This window comes from Bos grunniens, chromosome 13, assembly GCF_055505025.1.
Source record: "Bos grunniens cultivar Pamir isolate PY7600 chromosome 13, Bosgru_T2T1.0, whole genome shotgun sequence".
Classification (NCBI taxonomy): Eukaryota; Metazoa; Chordata; class Mammalia; order Artiodactyla; family Bovidae; genus Bos; species Bos grunniens.
The window spans coordinates 8773150-8789462 of record NC_141177.1 but is presented as its reverse complement, the minus strand read 5'-3'; the positions used below and the strand labels follow the sequence as shown (position 1 = coordinate 8789462).

Genomic DNA, 16313 nt, shown 5'->3' with positions numbered 1-16313 from the left:
CCAGGGATCGGACCCGGGTCTCCCGCATTGCACACAGATTCTTTACCTTCTGAGCCACCAGGGAAACCCCCACCAAGGATCAAATCCACGTTGCCTGCATTGCAAGACGAATTCTTAACCACTGGACCACCAGGGACGTCCCTGAGATATTTTTTCTTGACTGCTCCTCCCTTGTCCCTGCATCGCCTGCCTTCCCTGATTAGAAACTGCTCAAAAGGGCTTCCACACCCAGGGTTCTGCTTGGTTTCCCAGCCAGGACTGGCTATATCTGGAGGAGCTCTGCTTACCCCAACCATCTCTCATACCCCAGGCTTGCTGTCTATTGAGGCTTCTACAGAGGAGTTGTTGGAGTGCTTGAGAGTCCTAGGATCTTTACTCAACCTGCTCATCCCCATCTTGGGAGTAAAGGATTCCAGGCTGTTGGCAGGGACTCTGCCACATCGGGCAGCTCATGTTTTTCTTGGTGTCCCAAAGGGCGCTGCCTTGGTGTTCCCACCACAGAAACCAGACCCTGGAATAGAGATGGGGACACCTGAAAAAGTCACCAAGACTTTAACCTGGTGTGGTCTGTCTGCGGTCAGCAAATATTCAGAGGCTTGGGCACAGTGCTGGGCCTGGGGACTGCAGGAGTGATGAGCCCTGGCCCTGTCCTTCAGCAGTCCACAGCCTCGTGGTCGAAGAAAATGAACAAAGCCTGAGCACAGGCTGTTAGAGGAATACAGAAGAGGTGACCTTCTGTATTCTAGGTGCCTATGACCTAGGCACCTAGTCTGGTCTAGGTGCGAGCAAACTCAGGGGAGACTGACTGGTGGAGGTGACATCTCAGTTAAGATGAAGGTTGAATTAGGCAAAGAAGGGAGGAAAAGTGACAGCAAACAGCATATGCAAAGGCCCAGGGTCACGAGAGAACTTGGCACATTTAGGTACATCATGGAGATCACTGGGACCAAATGAAGGACAGCTGGTTTGAAGGTTCAGGTTGTGAATAACATGAATGTACGTGAAATGCTTGGCGCAGCCCCTAGCAAATGTTCTGCCATAGTTAGCTCTCATTTCTATCATCTTGGAAGCCAAGGTAGGGGTTTGAGAATTTATTGTGCAGTCAATAAACATTCCAGAGATTCCAGGGTTTTAAGGCCAGGGTGACTTGGTCAGATTTGCTATATGACCAAGCTTAAATAGATTCCTGTGACTGGTGGATTATGTACCACCAAAAGGACAGATGGATGATCAGACTAGTTTGGGAACTGATCTCCAAACCAATAGTAACTGAGAAAAGAGGTACAGGGTGGGGGAGCTTCAAATATACCCCAAGTGGAAGAGAAAAATATACAGTGGAAGACAGGATACAGCAATGAAAATTAACTATAATACACACAACTACTTAGATGGGTCTTGCAAGTGCAGTGTTGAACAAAAGAAAGAAACATATATATAATCCCATTTATGTAAAATTCAAAAAACAGGTGAAATGAAAGGATACTCTTTAGGGATGTGTGCTTAGGTGGTAAAACTATAAAAGGAAGGACGTGAATGTCGCAAAAGTAGTGGCAACAGGGATTATCCTGTGCCTTGCAATATCTTGACCTGAGTGATATTTATCAGATTCACTCAGTGACAAATCATTTCTCTTTCTGTTTTACCACACAGTCCTCTGCAAGATTTTCCCAGGTGCTGGTGCAGTGGTAAAGAATGTGCCTGGCAACGCAGGAGATGAAAAAGATGAGGGTTCAGGTTTGAAGGTCCAAGTTGTGAATAACATGAATGTATGTAAAGTTGTTGTTGCAGCCCCTAGAAAATGCCAAATACACTAGAAAAAAGGTTTTAAACTGTTAACAAGAAGAAAGGCTTTAAACTGCTTTAAAAAGTAAAAATGAGGATGGAGAGAAGGGATGAGGATATATTGGGAGGAACAAGTTTGGAGGAGTGTTTAACACTCTTGAGTTAGAGAACCCTGAAAGATACTGAAGTGGAAACTTCCAGGACCACTGTGTGAGCTCAGATAAGCCACTTGTCCCAAGTCCAGATTTCCTTCTCTACGAGAGCAGCAGTATGATTTTAAGGAATCAGCCTTAAAATGTTTTGGTGTTGAGAACCCTGAGCTTAAAATCCCAGTTCTCTCCCTTCATGGCTTTGAACCTAGACAGTCACTTCACCCCCTGCCCCCACAGCCACCCCCAGCTACCGTTTCCTCAGGTGTAGATTTGACATAGCCATTTCCACTCTCAGGGTTCTTGCAGAGGTGCGCACGTGTGCTCAGTCTTGTCCGATGGCAACCCCATGGACTGTAGCCCGCCATGCTTCTCTATCCATGGGATTCTCCACGCAGGAATACTGGAGTGCGTTCCTATCCCCAGATCTTCCTGACCCAGGGGTTGAACCCTCCTCTCTTGCATCTCCTGCACTGACGGGCAGATTCTTAACCACCGAACCACCTGGGAGAATCTTGCAGAGGACTACATGGTAAAAGAAGATAGGTACTTGGGTTATTTGGTGCTAAGGAATGAAAAATTACATTGAATACACAGGACGACAAGCAGGTAACCATCACTATACGATTTTTACACTCCAGTGTTAATAAGAACTAGCTAGTGAGCTTGTAACACGGGTCATTCTATAAGTCTAGAGTAACCATATAATTTATTGTCCGTACCAGGGCCCTTTTGAGAAAGCAAGCCATATTAATAACTATACCAGGATAACAGACATAAATCAAGACAGTCCCAAAGCAGGGTATGTGGTTTCCTTGCGTGTGTTTGAGATGAAGCCCTTGCCTGTCAAGCCTCCCAAGTGAATGGCAGGCAGTGTGAGGGCAGGATCACTGCACCTACTGTGCCTACAAGGAGCCGGTTTATTTCCAGAGGGCTCAGATCTACTTGGAGCAATCCTCAAACCCTGTGAGGTGATAATAGCTAACATCTGTTAGTGCCTCCTTGTAGCTCAGCTGGTAAAGAATCCGCCTGCAATGTGGGAGACCTGGGTTCGATCCCTGGGTTGGGAAGAGGCCCTGGAGGAGAGGATGGCAACCCACTCCAGTATTCTTGCCTGCAGAATCCCCAAGGACAGAGGGGCCTGGTGGGCTACTGTCCATGGGGTCGAAAAGAGTTGGACACGACTGAGCCACTAAGCACAGCACAGTTCGTGCCATATGCTGTGCTGAGTACTTCCACAGGCACCATCCCAGTTAATTTTCATTAAATCTTGATGATGTAGACAGCCTTATTGTCCATTAGAGAAAACTAGAGCTTCGGAGGTTAAGCAACTCCTCCAAGGCCATACATCTAGAATGGAGGAGGAGTTTGAACCCACACTGATGGGAAGCCTAGTTCTTAATTATTTGTTACAGTACTGTCTCTGCTTTGTTGGCACTCCCAGGTGGCGCTAGTGGTAAAAGAAAAACAAACCTGCCCGCCAGTGCAGAAGACATAAGATGGGGGTTCGATCCCCAGGTTGGGAAGATCCCCTGGAAGAGGGAACAGCAACCACTCCAGTATTCTTGCCTGGAGAATCCCAGGGACAGAGGACCATGGCGGGCTACGGTCCATGGGGTCGCAGTCATACTCGACTTAAGCGACTTAGCACACCCCAGCCCCACCAAGCTGCTGGGACCAGGCACCACCACACAAGCCACAGCCCAGCTCAGGCTAAGGCTCCACGTGGGAAGGGGACGTCACAGCAGGTGGCAAGCCCATCTTCCTAAACTATGACTGGAAGATCAGCTTCCAGAGGAGGCCAGAGAGAGGTGGAGCTAGTGTCTTCTGCCCGCCCCTACCAAAGAACTCTGCAGGCAGCCAGCCTTGGGCTCCTAGCGATTGCCAGCCTCCTGCTGGGCTAACTAACTTTTGTGGCAGGATTGAGTTCTCAGTGAGGTTTTGGACTGCAACTAGCAACCACCGATATTAAGTGTGGAAAGTCCTCTGATGCATTTAGTTTACAATTTTCCAACTTTGGCAAAAGCCATCTTTATTCTAAGTCTCTCAGGACCATTTTGAATTTCTTCTAAGTTCTTAGAACTTGTGCAGCCTCATTAGGGCAGAAAGTTCGATGTGCATGCAGCCTGCATACGAGAAGTGGTTGGAAAACATCCTAGACTCACGTCCAGAAAACAAGCGACTGCAGAAGAGTGGCAGAGCTGCCCGGAAGCTAGGACCCAGGTCCTCCGAGCGTCCAGAACTTACGTCACCAGGACTCCGCCCCCGGGTGGGCGTCCGAGCCGAGTCCCCGCAAGTTTCAAACCCGCCCCGCGCCCCCTGGTGCGCATACTCAGTTCGACCTTGCAGCCGCACCGCCCACCCAAATCCTAGGGGAACACCCCCTATTTCTCCAGGCGGGTGTGCTCGCGGGGGAAACTGAGGCAGGACACGTGCTTGTGGGTTCGTTCCTCAGTCCACACCCCAGGGCCTGCAAAGCTGCCTCCCGCCCCTTAGACCCGTTTGGAACAGCAGGGAAGGACAAGGGAGAAAGGGAGGGGGCCCAAAGCAAGCGGGGTCTAAGGAGCCGGCCGGTCCTGCCACACTCAAGATGGCGGCGCGGCAGCGGCGAAGTCCCTCAGAGGCGGTACCAGCGCATGCGCAGCGCGGAGTCCCGGCCCGGGACACAAGATGGCGGCAGCGGCGTTGGGGAGGGCGAGGCGGAGGCGGCAAAACGGGCGGTCGAGCAGAACGTGTAACCGCGTCCCCTCGAGTCCGCTGCGGGCAGGTAAGAGCCCCAGGAAGCCATGGTCCGCCGCGAGCCGCGCCAGGGTCTGGGGTTCCGAAGCCAGGCGGCGGTGGCCCCTCCGGCGCTTTCCGCTCCGGGCTACCGCTTGTCCCGTCTCTGCCGCCGCCGCCATCTTAGGCCCACGGGTGGGCGGCCGAGCCGGTGGCCTGCATGAGCGAGTTGGGTCCGGGGAGCGCGGGCGGAGCGGCCTCTAGGGCCCCTCCGCTGCTGCCGCCGCCACCGCCTTTGTGTCGGGCGCCGACTCTGAGTCGCCTCAGCCCGGGGGCGGGAGCGCGCGGCGGGGCGGGGGGCGGAGCCCGGGAGATGGGCCGGCGCGCGCGCGCCAAACAGCCCGCCCCCGGTAGAGGGTAGGGGGAAAGTGCGCGCGCGCTGGGAGTCGGCCCAGCCCCTCCTTCGCGCGCCCCCCGCGCCTGCGCACTTTGGGAGCCCTTTGACGCCTCCCTACTGGGTCGGAGGACTTTGATTGGTGCGTTACTGGATGATCCCGCCCCATCTCCCTCCAATCCTGGAGTCGGAGTCTTTTTTTTTTTTCACCTTCTGGTGGGTTCTTGTGGTTGCGCAGATACAGTTGTTTATCCTTAAGCTGCTGGGCACTGTTGAACTGCGGTATGCCTGGGGGTCGGGAAGCCACAAGATAAATTAAAAACGTTCTTTTAGTAATAGCAGTTATTTCCTACTGAGAGTGTACAATGTGGTAGACTCTACGCATTGAGACCGTAGAGGCCGAATGATTCTTATTAGAAGTCGGAAAATGGCAGAAGCGTGTGGAACCGGGGTCTGTCCAAACCCAGACCTGGTGTTTTAGCCATCGACCTGCTGTATCCAGATCACCTGGGAAATTAAAAAGCTTTTTAATCATAACAAAATTGGTAAAGATTTGAAGTGGTGTAAAGTGAGAAAATTAGTCATCCGGTTTCCCAGCCCCACTCTTGGGGGGTGTGTGTGAAAAATACAGATATTTGTGTACCTCCCCTCCCCGTTTCTCTACGATGTGGAGTGACGGACAGGAATCTGAGGATTTTTTAAACAAGTTCCCTGGTGTTTCTGATGCACAGCTCGTTTTGGAAACACTGCTGTGTCATGGTTCGGCCTCACGAAACGGTGAGGCCACTAAACTGCTTGTTCCTTCTCTGCATAGTTGACCTATCTGCTGCACCAGTATCACACAGTATTGCTTGGGGAAAAGTATTTCAATAAAGGAGAACACGCTCTGTTGTTTAATGCATTTGCATATTTTATTGTCTTTAGAATTAAAGACCTGATTCAAAGAAATGTGTTTTTTCACTCACTGTAGGTGGCTTGGGGCTGCGCCTGATCCGCGATGTGTATGTTTGTTCACTTTTGTCTTAGTACTATGGTTGGCCAGACCAGCTTACAATTTGTGGTGTCAAGTGTCCAAATGAAAGCACAGGCCCTTTGTTAAATACTTATTAAAAATGTGACAACCGTCAGAGCAGAGCATTAAAGCAGGCTCAGGTCCCTCCTCGGCCCTGGGGGACTGTGTGGGCTGCGAGTCCGTGAAGGTGAACCTGTTGGCTGTTGGGAAGCTTGAGAAATGCTGTTTTCATCCCCTGAATCCCCATGTCTCCCGCAGTGTGTCCTGCCCTGTCCTGGGGGCTCCCGACGTGCTCTCTCCTTGCCTCTCGTGCCATTGTCCCTGTTCTACAGCATTTCATAGGTCTGCGACTCTTTTCTTCTGTTTGCTCTGCAGTTGCTGATGCAAGGAATCCCCTGGGCCCCGGTCCACTCCACTGCTGACCAGCCCATCCTCCTGTGCTGTGCTTTCCTGCAGGCCCCCCCCCACTGCCTCTGTGGGACCCGGTGACGTGGGGGTCCATCTGGCCGGAGAAGAAAACCCTCTCATGCTAGCATTGCAGACCCCAGAGGGTGAGAGAAAGAGGGACCTTGTTCAGCCTTGAGACCTGGGGGTCAGCCCTAAGGCACAGGGCATCCTTTTCCCCAGAGAACCAAGGCAGCTTCCCTTGGTTGGTGGTTCCAAGCCTTTTTGTTATCCTGGCCCCCTTTTGTTGTGTGTTCTCTTGCTCCCTGCATTTTTAGCTGCCAAACCGTACAGACGAAGTGACCACTTTGCCTTTTCCAAATTAACAATGATGTCTATGACTGAATGTACAATAAAAACCACCACCCAATGATTGCTATGCTGTTGTCAACAACATCAGAGCTTCTGATCATCATGAAATAATCAATGCGGCCACAATGAGTTGATAAAATTTCAGCAGCAGAGAAAAACCAGTGTTTATGCCTTTGTGGTCTCTTTGTGGGTAAACGTTTGATTTCTTTTGGGTGTTACAACACTGAAACAACTCTCGGAGTGTCAGCCTGATCTCAGTTGCCCCCCTAGGAGTCTGACAGCCGGGTTGGGAACCATTTTGGCCATTGAGGCTTGTGCCAGAGTGCTTTGGGTGGGGTAATAGAGAATGCTAATCAGAAGGAGCTGACCCTTCTGTGGGCATTTAAAGTAAATTTTCACCTGGGGATTATGAAGGACTGAACTCGGAATTCCTTCTCAGCCATACTGGTTCTTTTAGCAACAGATACCTTCCTGGTCTGTAGTTAGGAGGAGGCATCTAATTTGAAGCCATACTCCTTCCTGCTCTGGGCTGTGTTCCAGTTAGATTTTACTGGGTAGGAAAAGGGAAGAGGAGCAGTTATTGCTGCTTCTTATGGGAACAACTTTCTCAGGCGCAGACCCTGTTTGATCTTGTCTGCCACTCTTGGTGCTTGGTGCTTGGTAAACATTCGCAGAATGAATAGAGCTCTGCTGGTCCCTGGTACTTTGCTGAGCGCCAGAGAGAGCCAAACTGGACCCACTTCTGAGGCCTGGGAGTTCTGACAGTCTAATGGAGGGGGGCAAACTGAGTTGATGGACCAGAGGATTTGAGTGCTACAATCCTAGGGAGGGACTCTGACCGCCTAGCTTGGGGAAGGGAACGAAGGACAGGTTCCTGGAGGATGGAGGACCTAGTGGTAAGCCAGGCAGAGACATGGATGGGGAAAGAGAATTCCAGGCCAAAAGAGTAACGGGAGCGCCCCCATTTGACAGTTGAGGGAACAGCAACGTAGGCCTGAGGGCTCCTGTGGCAGCAGGCTGGCCCTCCAGCATGGGACTGGATCGGCTTCACAGGTGTAGGCGGTCACTGGGGCCCTTGGTGGACTGTAATTCAGGTGCAGTCGCGGGGTGGGGGGGATCGACCTCCACGCCCTGCTGGCCCTGACACCTTTCAGTCCTCTGTGTGGCAGGTCCCGTGTGGGTGCTGAGATGGCCAATGAGAATCACGGCAGCCCCCGGGAGGAAGCATCCTTGTTAAGTCACTCCCCCGGCACCTCCAGTCAGAGCCAGCCCTGTTCTCCAAAGCCCATCCGCCTGGTGCAGGACCTCCCAGGTACCAGCGAGGGGCCGTGGCAGGGCAGTGGGGTCGGCAGGGTGCCCAGGAGCAGCCGTGACCCTGGCTGGATTCCGTGCTTATTTGCAGAGGAGCTGGTGCACGCAGGCTGGGAGAAGTGCTGGAGCCGAAGGGAGAACCGTCCCTACTACTTCAACCGATTCACCAACCAGTCCCTGTGGGAGATGCCTGTGCTTGGCCAGCACGACGTGATTGTGAGTGCCAGCCTTGGGGCGGGGCGGGGTGGGGCGGGGCCGGGTGGTGTCTCAGCGGCTTCTGGCATCTGGGCCTTCCCCAAATGTACCTTGAGCAGCTGTTAACTCACCTGGCACTGTGTCAGGGCCAGGGGACACAGTGCCCAGCAAGACAGACACACAGTCCTGCCCACCTGGAAGCTGTCCTCCAGTAGCAGAGACTGTCGGACACAGGAAGATGATTCTGTGAGGGGGTGCTGTTGCGCTTGGGTAGCACGTTGGGCACTGTGCCTGGGATGCAGTCGTGAGCAAGGTAGATCTAGTCCTGCCCTTGCCTGCTGGGGGCGCCCCGGATTACAGTGTAGCACCCACAGGAAAACAGGGTCAGAGCCTAGCAGGGGTGCTGAGCGGGTCTAGGGAAGCGGGGGGACAGGGAAGGCTCCCTCGAGAACCAGCGTGTGAGGTTAGCTGAGTGAAAGTGGGAAGCGGTGAGCAGCACTGTCTGGGAGCCCGTGTTGACGTGACGGGGACGTGTGGGTGTGGGCCGTCTGTCTGGGTCCCTGTCACTTGGGGCAGACTTTGTTTTCTGGGCACAGTCCACCCCCATTTTGCAGATGAACACACTGAGGCTCAGAGAGGGGAAGGGACTGGCCCAAGACCTCAAGGCAGTAAGAGGCAGAGCAGGACTTGCACCCTGTCCGCCGTCACACTCATACTCTCAGTATCACCACAGGAGTTCCAAGTGTTTCTTAAGTTTCCCCTTTATTCCTGTCGTTCTGGTTTTTTCTGGCCATGCTGTTCAGCATGCAGGATCTTTAGTTCCCTGACTGGAGATCAAACCCTCGCCCTCAGCAGTGAAAGCACAGAGTTCTAGCCACTGGGCCGCCAGGGAATCCCCCCATTCTGGTTCTCATGCCAGGCGGCGTTTTAAACTGGTCACCTGCGTTGACCCCTTAAATCATGCTTTCAGAGGCGAGGTAGGGCTCAGCACGGCCCGCCAGGGAGGAGAAGGCCCTGGCCTGGGGTGCACAGTTGCAGGAGCGGAGCCCAGTGTTCGTCCTGCACCCCAGCCCCTGTGCTCTTCTCCAAGGAGTAGGACTAGGGGCGGGAGGGGGCCAGGACTCGAGTACTGGGGCTCTTAAGCCGCCGGCCCTGGTTGCAACTCTGCTGGTCTCCCTCCACCAGTCGGACCCTTTAGGGCTGAATGCGACCCCCCTGCCCCAAGACTCAAGCTTGGTGGAAACCCCCCTGGCTGAGAACAAGCCCCGAAAGCGGCAGCTCTCGGAAGAGCAGCCCAGCGGCAATGGCGTGAAGAAGCCCAAGGTGAGTGTCAGCGGACTGGGGCGGGCAGGCAGCTGGCAGGGCCCCTGTGCGCTGGGCTTCGGCAGTCAGTCAGGAGGTGGGGCTCGCACTGGTGCAGCCCGGCCAGCTCCCCTGACCTCAGACCTTTGATTCTTACTCCAGATTGAAATCCCCATGACGCCCACGGGCCCGTCAGTCCCCAGCTCCCCCAGCATCCCAGGAACCCCAACGCTGAAGATCTGGGGCACGTGCCCTGAAGATAAACAGCAGGCAGCTCTCCTCCGACCCACAGAGTGAGTCCTTGCTGCTGCGCATCCTGGATGGCTGGCCTGCCCAGGACTGTGTGTGTGTGGGGAGCGGAGAGGGAAGCAGGCAGGGCGTCTGCCTCCTCATTGCTCTGTCTGTGCCCCCAGGGTGTACTGGGATCTGGACATTCAGACCAACGCGGTCATCAAGCACCGGGGGCCTTCGGAGGTGCTGCCTCCACACCCTGAGGTGGAGCTGCTCCGCTCCCAGCTCATCCTGAAGCTCCGGCAGCACTACCGGGAGCTGTGCCAGCAGCGAGAGGGTACTGCCTCCCGGGCCCACCTGCCTTGTGTGCGCTCACCATGAGCTGGAGCTGGGGCTTGGCCAGTGGGGCTCAGGGAGTGGCACCGTGGAACCCAGGGGCTGCGCCTGTGTTCTGTAGGGGTCCCAGCTCCAGTAACTGCTGCTCTGTGACTTTGGGCTTATTGACCAACCTCTCTGCACTCAGGTTCTCTCACCTGTAAGGTAGCGGTAGTCCACATAAGGGTGTCTACGTAGCATCAGCAACACCCGAACAACAAAAAATAGGCACTAGGCACTGTCTGCCAGGCAGTACTCACAGCCTTTTTATGTATCTTAAAGGGCGTAAAAAGCCGAGCACCTACCCCTCACACAGTTACTCCAGGGAGTAAGTGCTTAGTAAACTGTAGCTTTTATTAATAAGCCGGCTTAAACTTGGCTGAGATACAGAATCCATCCGTCCCTGCGTTGTTACACCTTGTGCCTTTTATGGAACTAGCAGTTCTCAGAATACACTTCGGGAGATGTTGCCTGGGACTGAGCTCCTGACATAGCGGGGGCTGTCCCTTGTTTACTGTGGCACCTCTGGTGCCCACACCACGCCTCCGGTGCCGCCCCATGGCGCCTGCTGACTGAATCTGGACTTTGATCTACTGTCCTGTCCCACAGGCATTGAGCCCCCCCGGGAATCTTTCAACCGCTGGATGCTAGAGCGCAAGGTTGTGGACAAAGGCTCTGACCCCCTGTTGCCAAGCAACTGTGAGCCGGTGGTGTCACCTTCCATGTTTCGCGAAATCATGAATGACATTCCCATCAGGTATGCCCCCCAGCCAGGCCAGCCGACCCCAGCCTCTTGGTGTGTGTGCCCAGGCCAGGGTAGTCAGGCTCACTCCCTGCTCTCTGACCCAGGTTATCCCGAATCAAGTTCCGGGAGGAGGCCAAGCGTCTGCTCTTCAAGTACGCAGAGGCGGCCAGGCGGCTCATCGAGTCCAGGTTTGTTGGGCTCTTGTCTCCTGGCCCAGTGTGACGGGTCTCCGGCCAGCGTGAGGGGAGGGCCTGGGCCTTCAGGCCCACCCCTGGGGCCCGGTCATGACGCTTGGTGGCTGGAGTGGGGCCTGCTCCCTCAGACAGCAAGGGTTGCACTGTCAGCCTGGGTGTTGATGCCCAAACACCAGTGGCAGCGGAATGGGAGAAGGAAGGAGTGGGCAGCGGGTGCTTAACAGCCAGCCCCTTTTTATGCGCCCTCAACTGGCAGGAGCGCGTCTCCTGACAGCAGGAAGGTGGTCAAGTGGAATGTGGAGGACACCTTCAGCTGGCTGCGGAAGGACCACTCTGCCTCCAAGGAGGACTACATGGTGAGTAGCCCTGGGTGGAAGGCCACTGCTTCCAAGAAGCCCACTTTGCCTGCCGAGGCCAGGCGGGCCCCCATGGCAGCCGTCTCCTGTGCATTCGGCCGACCTTTGACACTCATCAAGTCCCCAACTCATGTCTGTGGAGCTGTTCCTCTCAGCTCCTGGCTTTCTCCCAAAGAACACTTCTGTTACGGTTCTTACTGGAATCCTGTGCTTGGCCACACACCAAAGTAAGCTGCCTTTTCAACTTAATGAATGTTCCAACACCTCCCTTTAGATTTTTGGAAAACAGATGGACAGACTGCCTTTGCTTGGTGTGTGCGGCCCTACTGCAGTTCAGAGCTACCACCAGATTCAACCGCCCACTTTAATAGTCCAAAACAATTCTGTTTTCTGGCCCAAACCCATCACTCTTCAACTCTCCACCAGCACTAGCAATGGGCTTTCTTTTCAGGACCATTTTTCACAAGAGACAAGGTTTCGCACTTCACGATAGTAACTGTGTACTTGACACGTAGAGAGTGATAAAGGTAGGTGACCTCACTAGCAAGAGTGACTCATTTTCACCCATCACTGTGACATGTGCAATTCAGCGTAATTACAAAGGCCTACAGTTAACCTTACAAATCGCTGAAGGCGCAAATCCACATCTGCAGTGCCCAGAGAGCCTGTTTTACAACAGCCATTCTCCCCATAAACTGCAGATGCCTTGTAAGCAGGGATTATTCCTGGTTTGTCTGTTTCCCCAGCAAGAGATTTGCCCTAGTGTAACCCCAGTAGTAAGTGCTGGCTTTTATTAGATACGTAATTGTATACCAAGGGCATGGCAGATCCTTAATGGGAATGACTGCATTTAATATTCAAACTGCCTTGTTAGGTAAGTATTTTGTGTCGCCTTAACTGTTGAGGAATAAGATTCAGTGATGCCAAGGGATTTGTCCAAGTGACACAGTTAGTAAGTAGCAGAGCCTGTTTCAGGACGAGGACAGTTGGGATCTGACAGCCCTCCCACACCAGCCCCTGGAGCCTGACCAGGAGTCTCTCCCCCTCAGGACCGCCTGGAACACCTCCGGAGGCAGTGTGGCCCCCACGTCTCGGCTGCAGCCAAGGACTCCGTGGAAGGCATCTGCAGCAAGATCTACCACATCTCCCTGGAGTACGTCAAACGGATCCGAGAGAAGCACCTTGCCATCCTCAAGGAAAACAACATCCCAGGTAGGGCACCAGGTGGTACAGAAGGGACAAGTAAGGCTGAGTTTCAAGGCCATGGACTGGTTCGAGGAGGCCCGTTTCTCCCAGCAGTGGGACCTGCTGTGACCTTTGGCTCTGGGGTTTCCGCGCCCTCCGGGAAACAGAAGTGCTAAGAAAGGGAGGGCTGGAGGTGCGAGAGACAGACAGGGAGATAGGCAGGCGGCCTGCTTTCACGTCCGTCCTCTGTAAGCCTCTCTGAGGGGTGACACCTAGCCACAGGGGCGTGTGAGGATCCGGGGACCTCCAAGTGCTGGGCCCCAGAAGAGCCCTATGCACAGTCTCATGACGGTTAGGAGGCAGGCAGTGTAGTTCTCATACTTCTCCATGGCAGCAAACCCACAGCTTGCCCACCAGGCCCCAAGGTATGGTGGCCTGAGTGGGTTCAGAGTGTGTTGATGTGGACCCCCGCTTCTTGCTCCTGCCTGTTGCCTAGCTGTCTCCTTAGTTACTGAACCATCTGAGCTGCTGTTGGGCTTCCCTTGTGGCTCAGCTGGTAAAGAATCCACTGCAATGTGGGAGACCTGGGCTCGATCCCTGGGTTGGGAAGATCCTCTGGAGAAGGGAAAGGCTACCCACTCCAGTATTGTGACCTGGAGAGTTACATGGACTGTATAGTCCATGGGGTCGCAAAGAGTCGGACACGACTGAGCGACTTTCATGTCACGTCACGTCCCTGAGCTGCAGTTCACTCCTCCCCGGATGGGACTTACCTCTCCTGGTCCCTGGGACACACGTGGGAAGCGCCTGGCCTGGGTGGGCCCAGAGCTGTCAGGGTGACGGCCTCCCCGCGCTCCTGCCCGCAGAGGAGGTGGAGGCGCCTGAGGTGGAGCCCCGCCTGGTGTACTGCTACCCAGTGCGGCTGGCCGTGCCCGCGCCCCCCATGCCCAGCGTGGAGATGCACGTGGAGAACAGCGTGGTCTGCGTCCGCTACAAGGGCGAGATGGTCAAGGTCAGCCGCAACTACTTCAGCAAGCTGGTAAGAGCCACGGCGGGAGGCGGCTCCAGGAGGGCGCGCGGGGCCGGCCCTCTCTCAGCTGGAGTCTGCTGAGGGGGCGGCAGTGGGCGGGCTGCAGTTGAAGCCCACTGCTTTCTGCCCCACAGTGGCTCCTTTACCGCTACAGCTGCATCGACGACTCCGCCTTTGAGAGATTCCTGCCCCGGGTCTGGTGTCTGCTTCGCCGGTACCAGGTACTGGCCGGGGCGGCTGGGGGCGGGCTGACCCGGAGGGCGGGGAGGCCGCCCGAGGCTGAGCCAGCCGCTCCGCAGATGATGTTCGGCGTGGGTCTCTACGAGGGCACAGGCCTGCAGGGCTCGCTGCCGGTGCACGTCTTCGAGGCACTGCACCGACTCTTCGGCGTCAGCTTCGAGTGCTTCGCCTCGCCCCTCAACTGCTACTTCCGCCAGTACTGCTCCGCCTTTCCTGACACAGACGGCTACTTCGGCTCCCGCGGGTGAGTGCCCCATGCTTCTCGGCCTCCTGCCTGGGTAGTGTCCTCCAGGGCACAGAGCCCACCGGGGTCAGCTGCTTCCTGATGCTGAGGGGCTTCGGGCCTGGGCGGTTACAGAGCCCACCGGGGTCAGCTGCTTCCCGATGCTGGAGGGCTTGGGGCCTGAGCAGTTTCAGGTGGAGTCCCTGCCTCCCGTCACCAGCCCCGTGGCCGTGGACACGCTGCTGCAGGTCTGGAAACCTATGCCAGCCCTGACCCAGCCAGTGGCGCTCAGTAAACTATCCTGGGTCAGGAGGCGGAGCACCTGGTCCCACAGTGAGCGGATAGGGCACGGAGGCAGCCAGGCCAGCGGGAGGGCAGCCTGGTCACCACTGGGTTTGGGCCCTACCTCCTCCCCTAACCAGTTCCGTGGACTTGGCCCCCAAGCCTGAGCCTCTGTCCTCAGCTGTTCAACAGAGCGGGCCACCTCTTGTCCCAGGACAAACCAAGGGTGGCCCTTGGCCCCTGGCCTGACCAGAGCCCTGTCTCCAAAGGGCTGCCTGTGGTGGGGGTGGCACCTGTTCTTGGTGGAGGGGCTGGGTCCTGGTGGGACCTACACGCTTGCCTCTTCCCCCAGGCCCTGCCTGGACTTCTCCCCACTGAGCGGTTCCTTCGAGGCCAACCCTCCCTTCTGTGAGGAGCTCATGGACGCCATGGTCTCTCACTTTGAGGTGGGTGTGTGACTGGGTGTGGGGGCTTGGTTGGCAAGCCTGAGGGCCAGTGGCCTGGAGTGCAAGCCCCTGATACCCTCCCTGGGACCCTTCCCACAGAAACTGCTTGAGAGCTCGCCAGAGCCCCTGTCCTTCATCGTGTTCATCCCTGAGTGGCGAGAACCCCCAACCCCAGCGCTCACCCGCATGGAGCAGAGCCGCTTCAAGCGCCACCAGCTGGTTCTGCCTGCCTTCGAGCACGAGTACCGCAGTGGCTCCCAGCACGTCTGCAAGAAGTGGGTGCTGGGTGGGCGAGGCGGGAGGGCCGGGCTGGGCTCACCCTGCTGGGCCCTGCCTTGAGCCACTGCTTTTGCCCGCAGGGAGGAAATGCACTACAAGGCCGTCCACAACACGGCCGTGCTCTTCCTGCAGAACGAGCCCGGCTTCGCCAAGTGGGGGCCCACACCTGAGCGGTTGCAGGAGCTGAGTGCCACCTGCCGACAGTCGGGGCGCAGTCATGGCTCCAGTGGCTCCGCATCCTCAGAGGCCAAGGACCGGGACTCAGGCCGGGACCAGGGCCCGAGCCGAGAGCCGCACTCCACTTAACACAGCCTGCGGGGAGGAGGAGCTCCTGGGTGCTGCTGTGGACTGCTGGGGCTCTGGGGGCAGAGTGGACCCCAGGACCCGCCTCGTGGGGCGGCTGCCGATGACATAGGAAGACGTGGCTCTGCCAGGGCGCCCCCTCCCTGCCCACGTCCCCCCAACTCCCCACCTCACACTCACTCCAGGCCCCCTGTAAATAGCCCCGTCCGGCCCTCCCTCCCTTTCCTCACCCCATCCTGTTGCCACCTTGTTTCATTTGTAAAAGGAAATACAGAAACCCCCCTGAGGACGTGTGAGGGTCTTGAGGGCAGAGCAGGCTGAGGAAGCTGGAGCCACTCGCAGGACCGCAGCCCTCCACTGCACATCCAGGCGCACCTTCTCATGACTTCTGGGCCTTCACACCTGGCCCCGGGCTCCAGGATCTAGCTTCTCATCCTGCTGTGCCCAGGAAGTCTGAAGGGTCCAGAGGCAGCGTCAACCACCTGTAAGCCCCAAGCTCCCACAGCCAGCAGCAGCTTCACTGACACCCCTGGGGAGTGGAGGGCTGGTAGAAACCTAGATGCCTGGAGCCACCACTGAGTGGGCAGCCGGCTGTTTTACGGTCAAGGGCCAGGAGGAAGTGCGGCTCCAGGGCACCTGGGCTCTGTTGGCCTCGGTGCCAGTACCTGGCTGTGCGCGGAGGACCTTGAGGCGTGGGGCCAGTGCGCCCCTGGGGCTGGGGAGGAAGCAGCACCTGAAGGTGCTGTCCACTTTCCTCAGCTTGGCCGTCTCTCGGTACCAGGCTGCTGCCCCACGAGTCTGCCCT

At 56.1% G+C, this 16313-nt stretch overlaps 1 protein-coding gene across 3 annotated transcripts; it reads left to right on the top strand.

The window, feature by feature from the left end:
- The first annotated feature begins 4581 nt into the window (after positions 1 to 4581).
- On the top strand, positions 4582 to 15794 carry PCIF1 (phosphorylated CTD interacting factor 1). 3 transcript variants are annotated; one of them, XM_086331571.1, is made up of 17 exons: positions 4582 to 4698; positions 6431 to 6606; positions 7981 to 8123; positions 8214 to 8338; positions 9503 to 9640; positions 9782 to 9912; positions 10033 to 10187; positions 10835 to 10982; positions 11075 to 11158; positions 11421 to 11520; positions 12570 to 12732; positions 13572 to 13744; positions 13870 to 13956; positions 14035 to 14219; positions 14833 to 14926; positions 15026 to 15201; positions 15286 to 15794. In XM_086331571.1, exons 3-17 carry the CDS (start codon positions 8000 to 8002, stop codon positions 15509 to 15511), a joined length of 2109 nt encoding a protein of 702 aa, XP_086187697.1. In that variant the 5' UTR covers positions 4582 to 4698; positions 6431 to 6606; positions 7981 to 7999; the 3' UTR covers positions 15512 to 15794. The 3 variants fall into 3 exon arrangements, with proteins under 3 accessions (XP_086187697.1, XP_086187698.1, XP_086187699.1); XM_086331572.1 differs by lacking the exon at positions 4582 to 4698 and adding an exon at positions 5209 to 5325; XM_086331573.1 differs by lacking the exon at positions 4582 to 4698 and adding an exon at positions 5239 to 5820.
- The last annotated feature ends 519 nt before the right edge of the window (positions 15795 to 16313 follow it).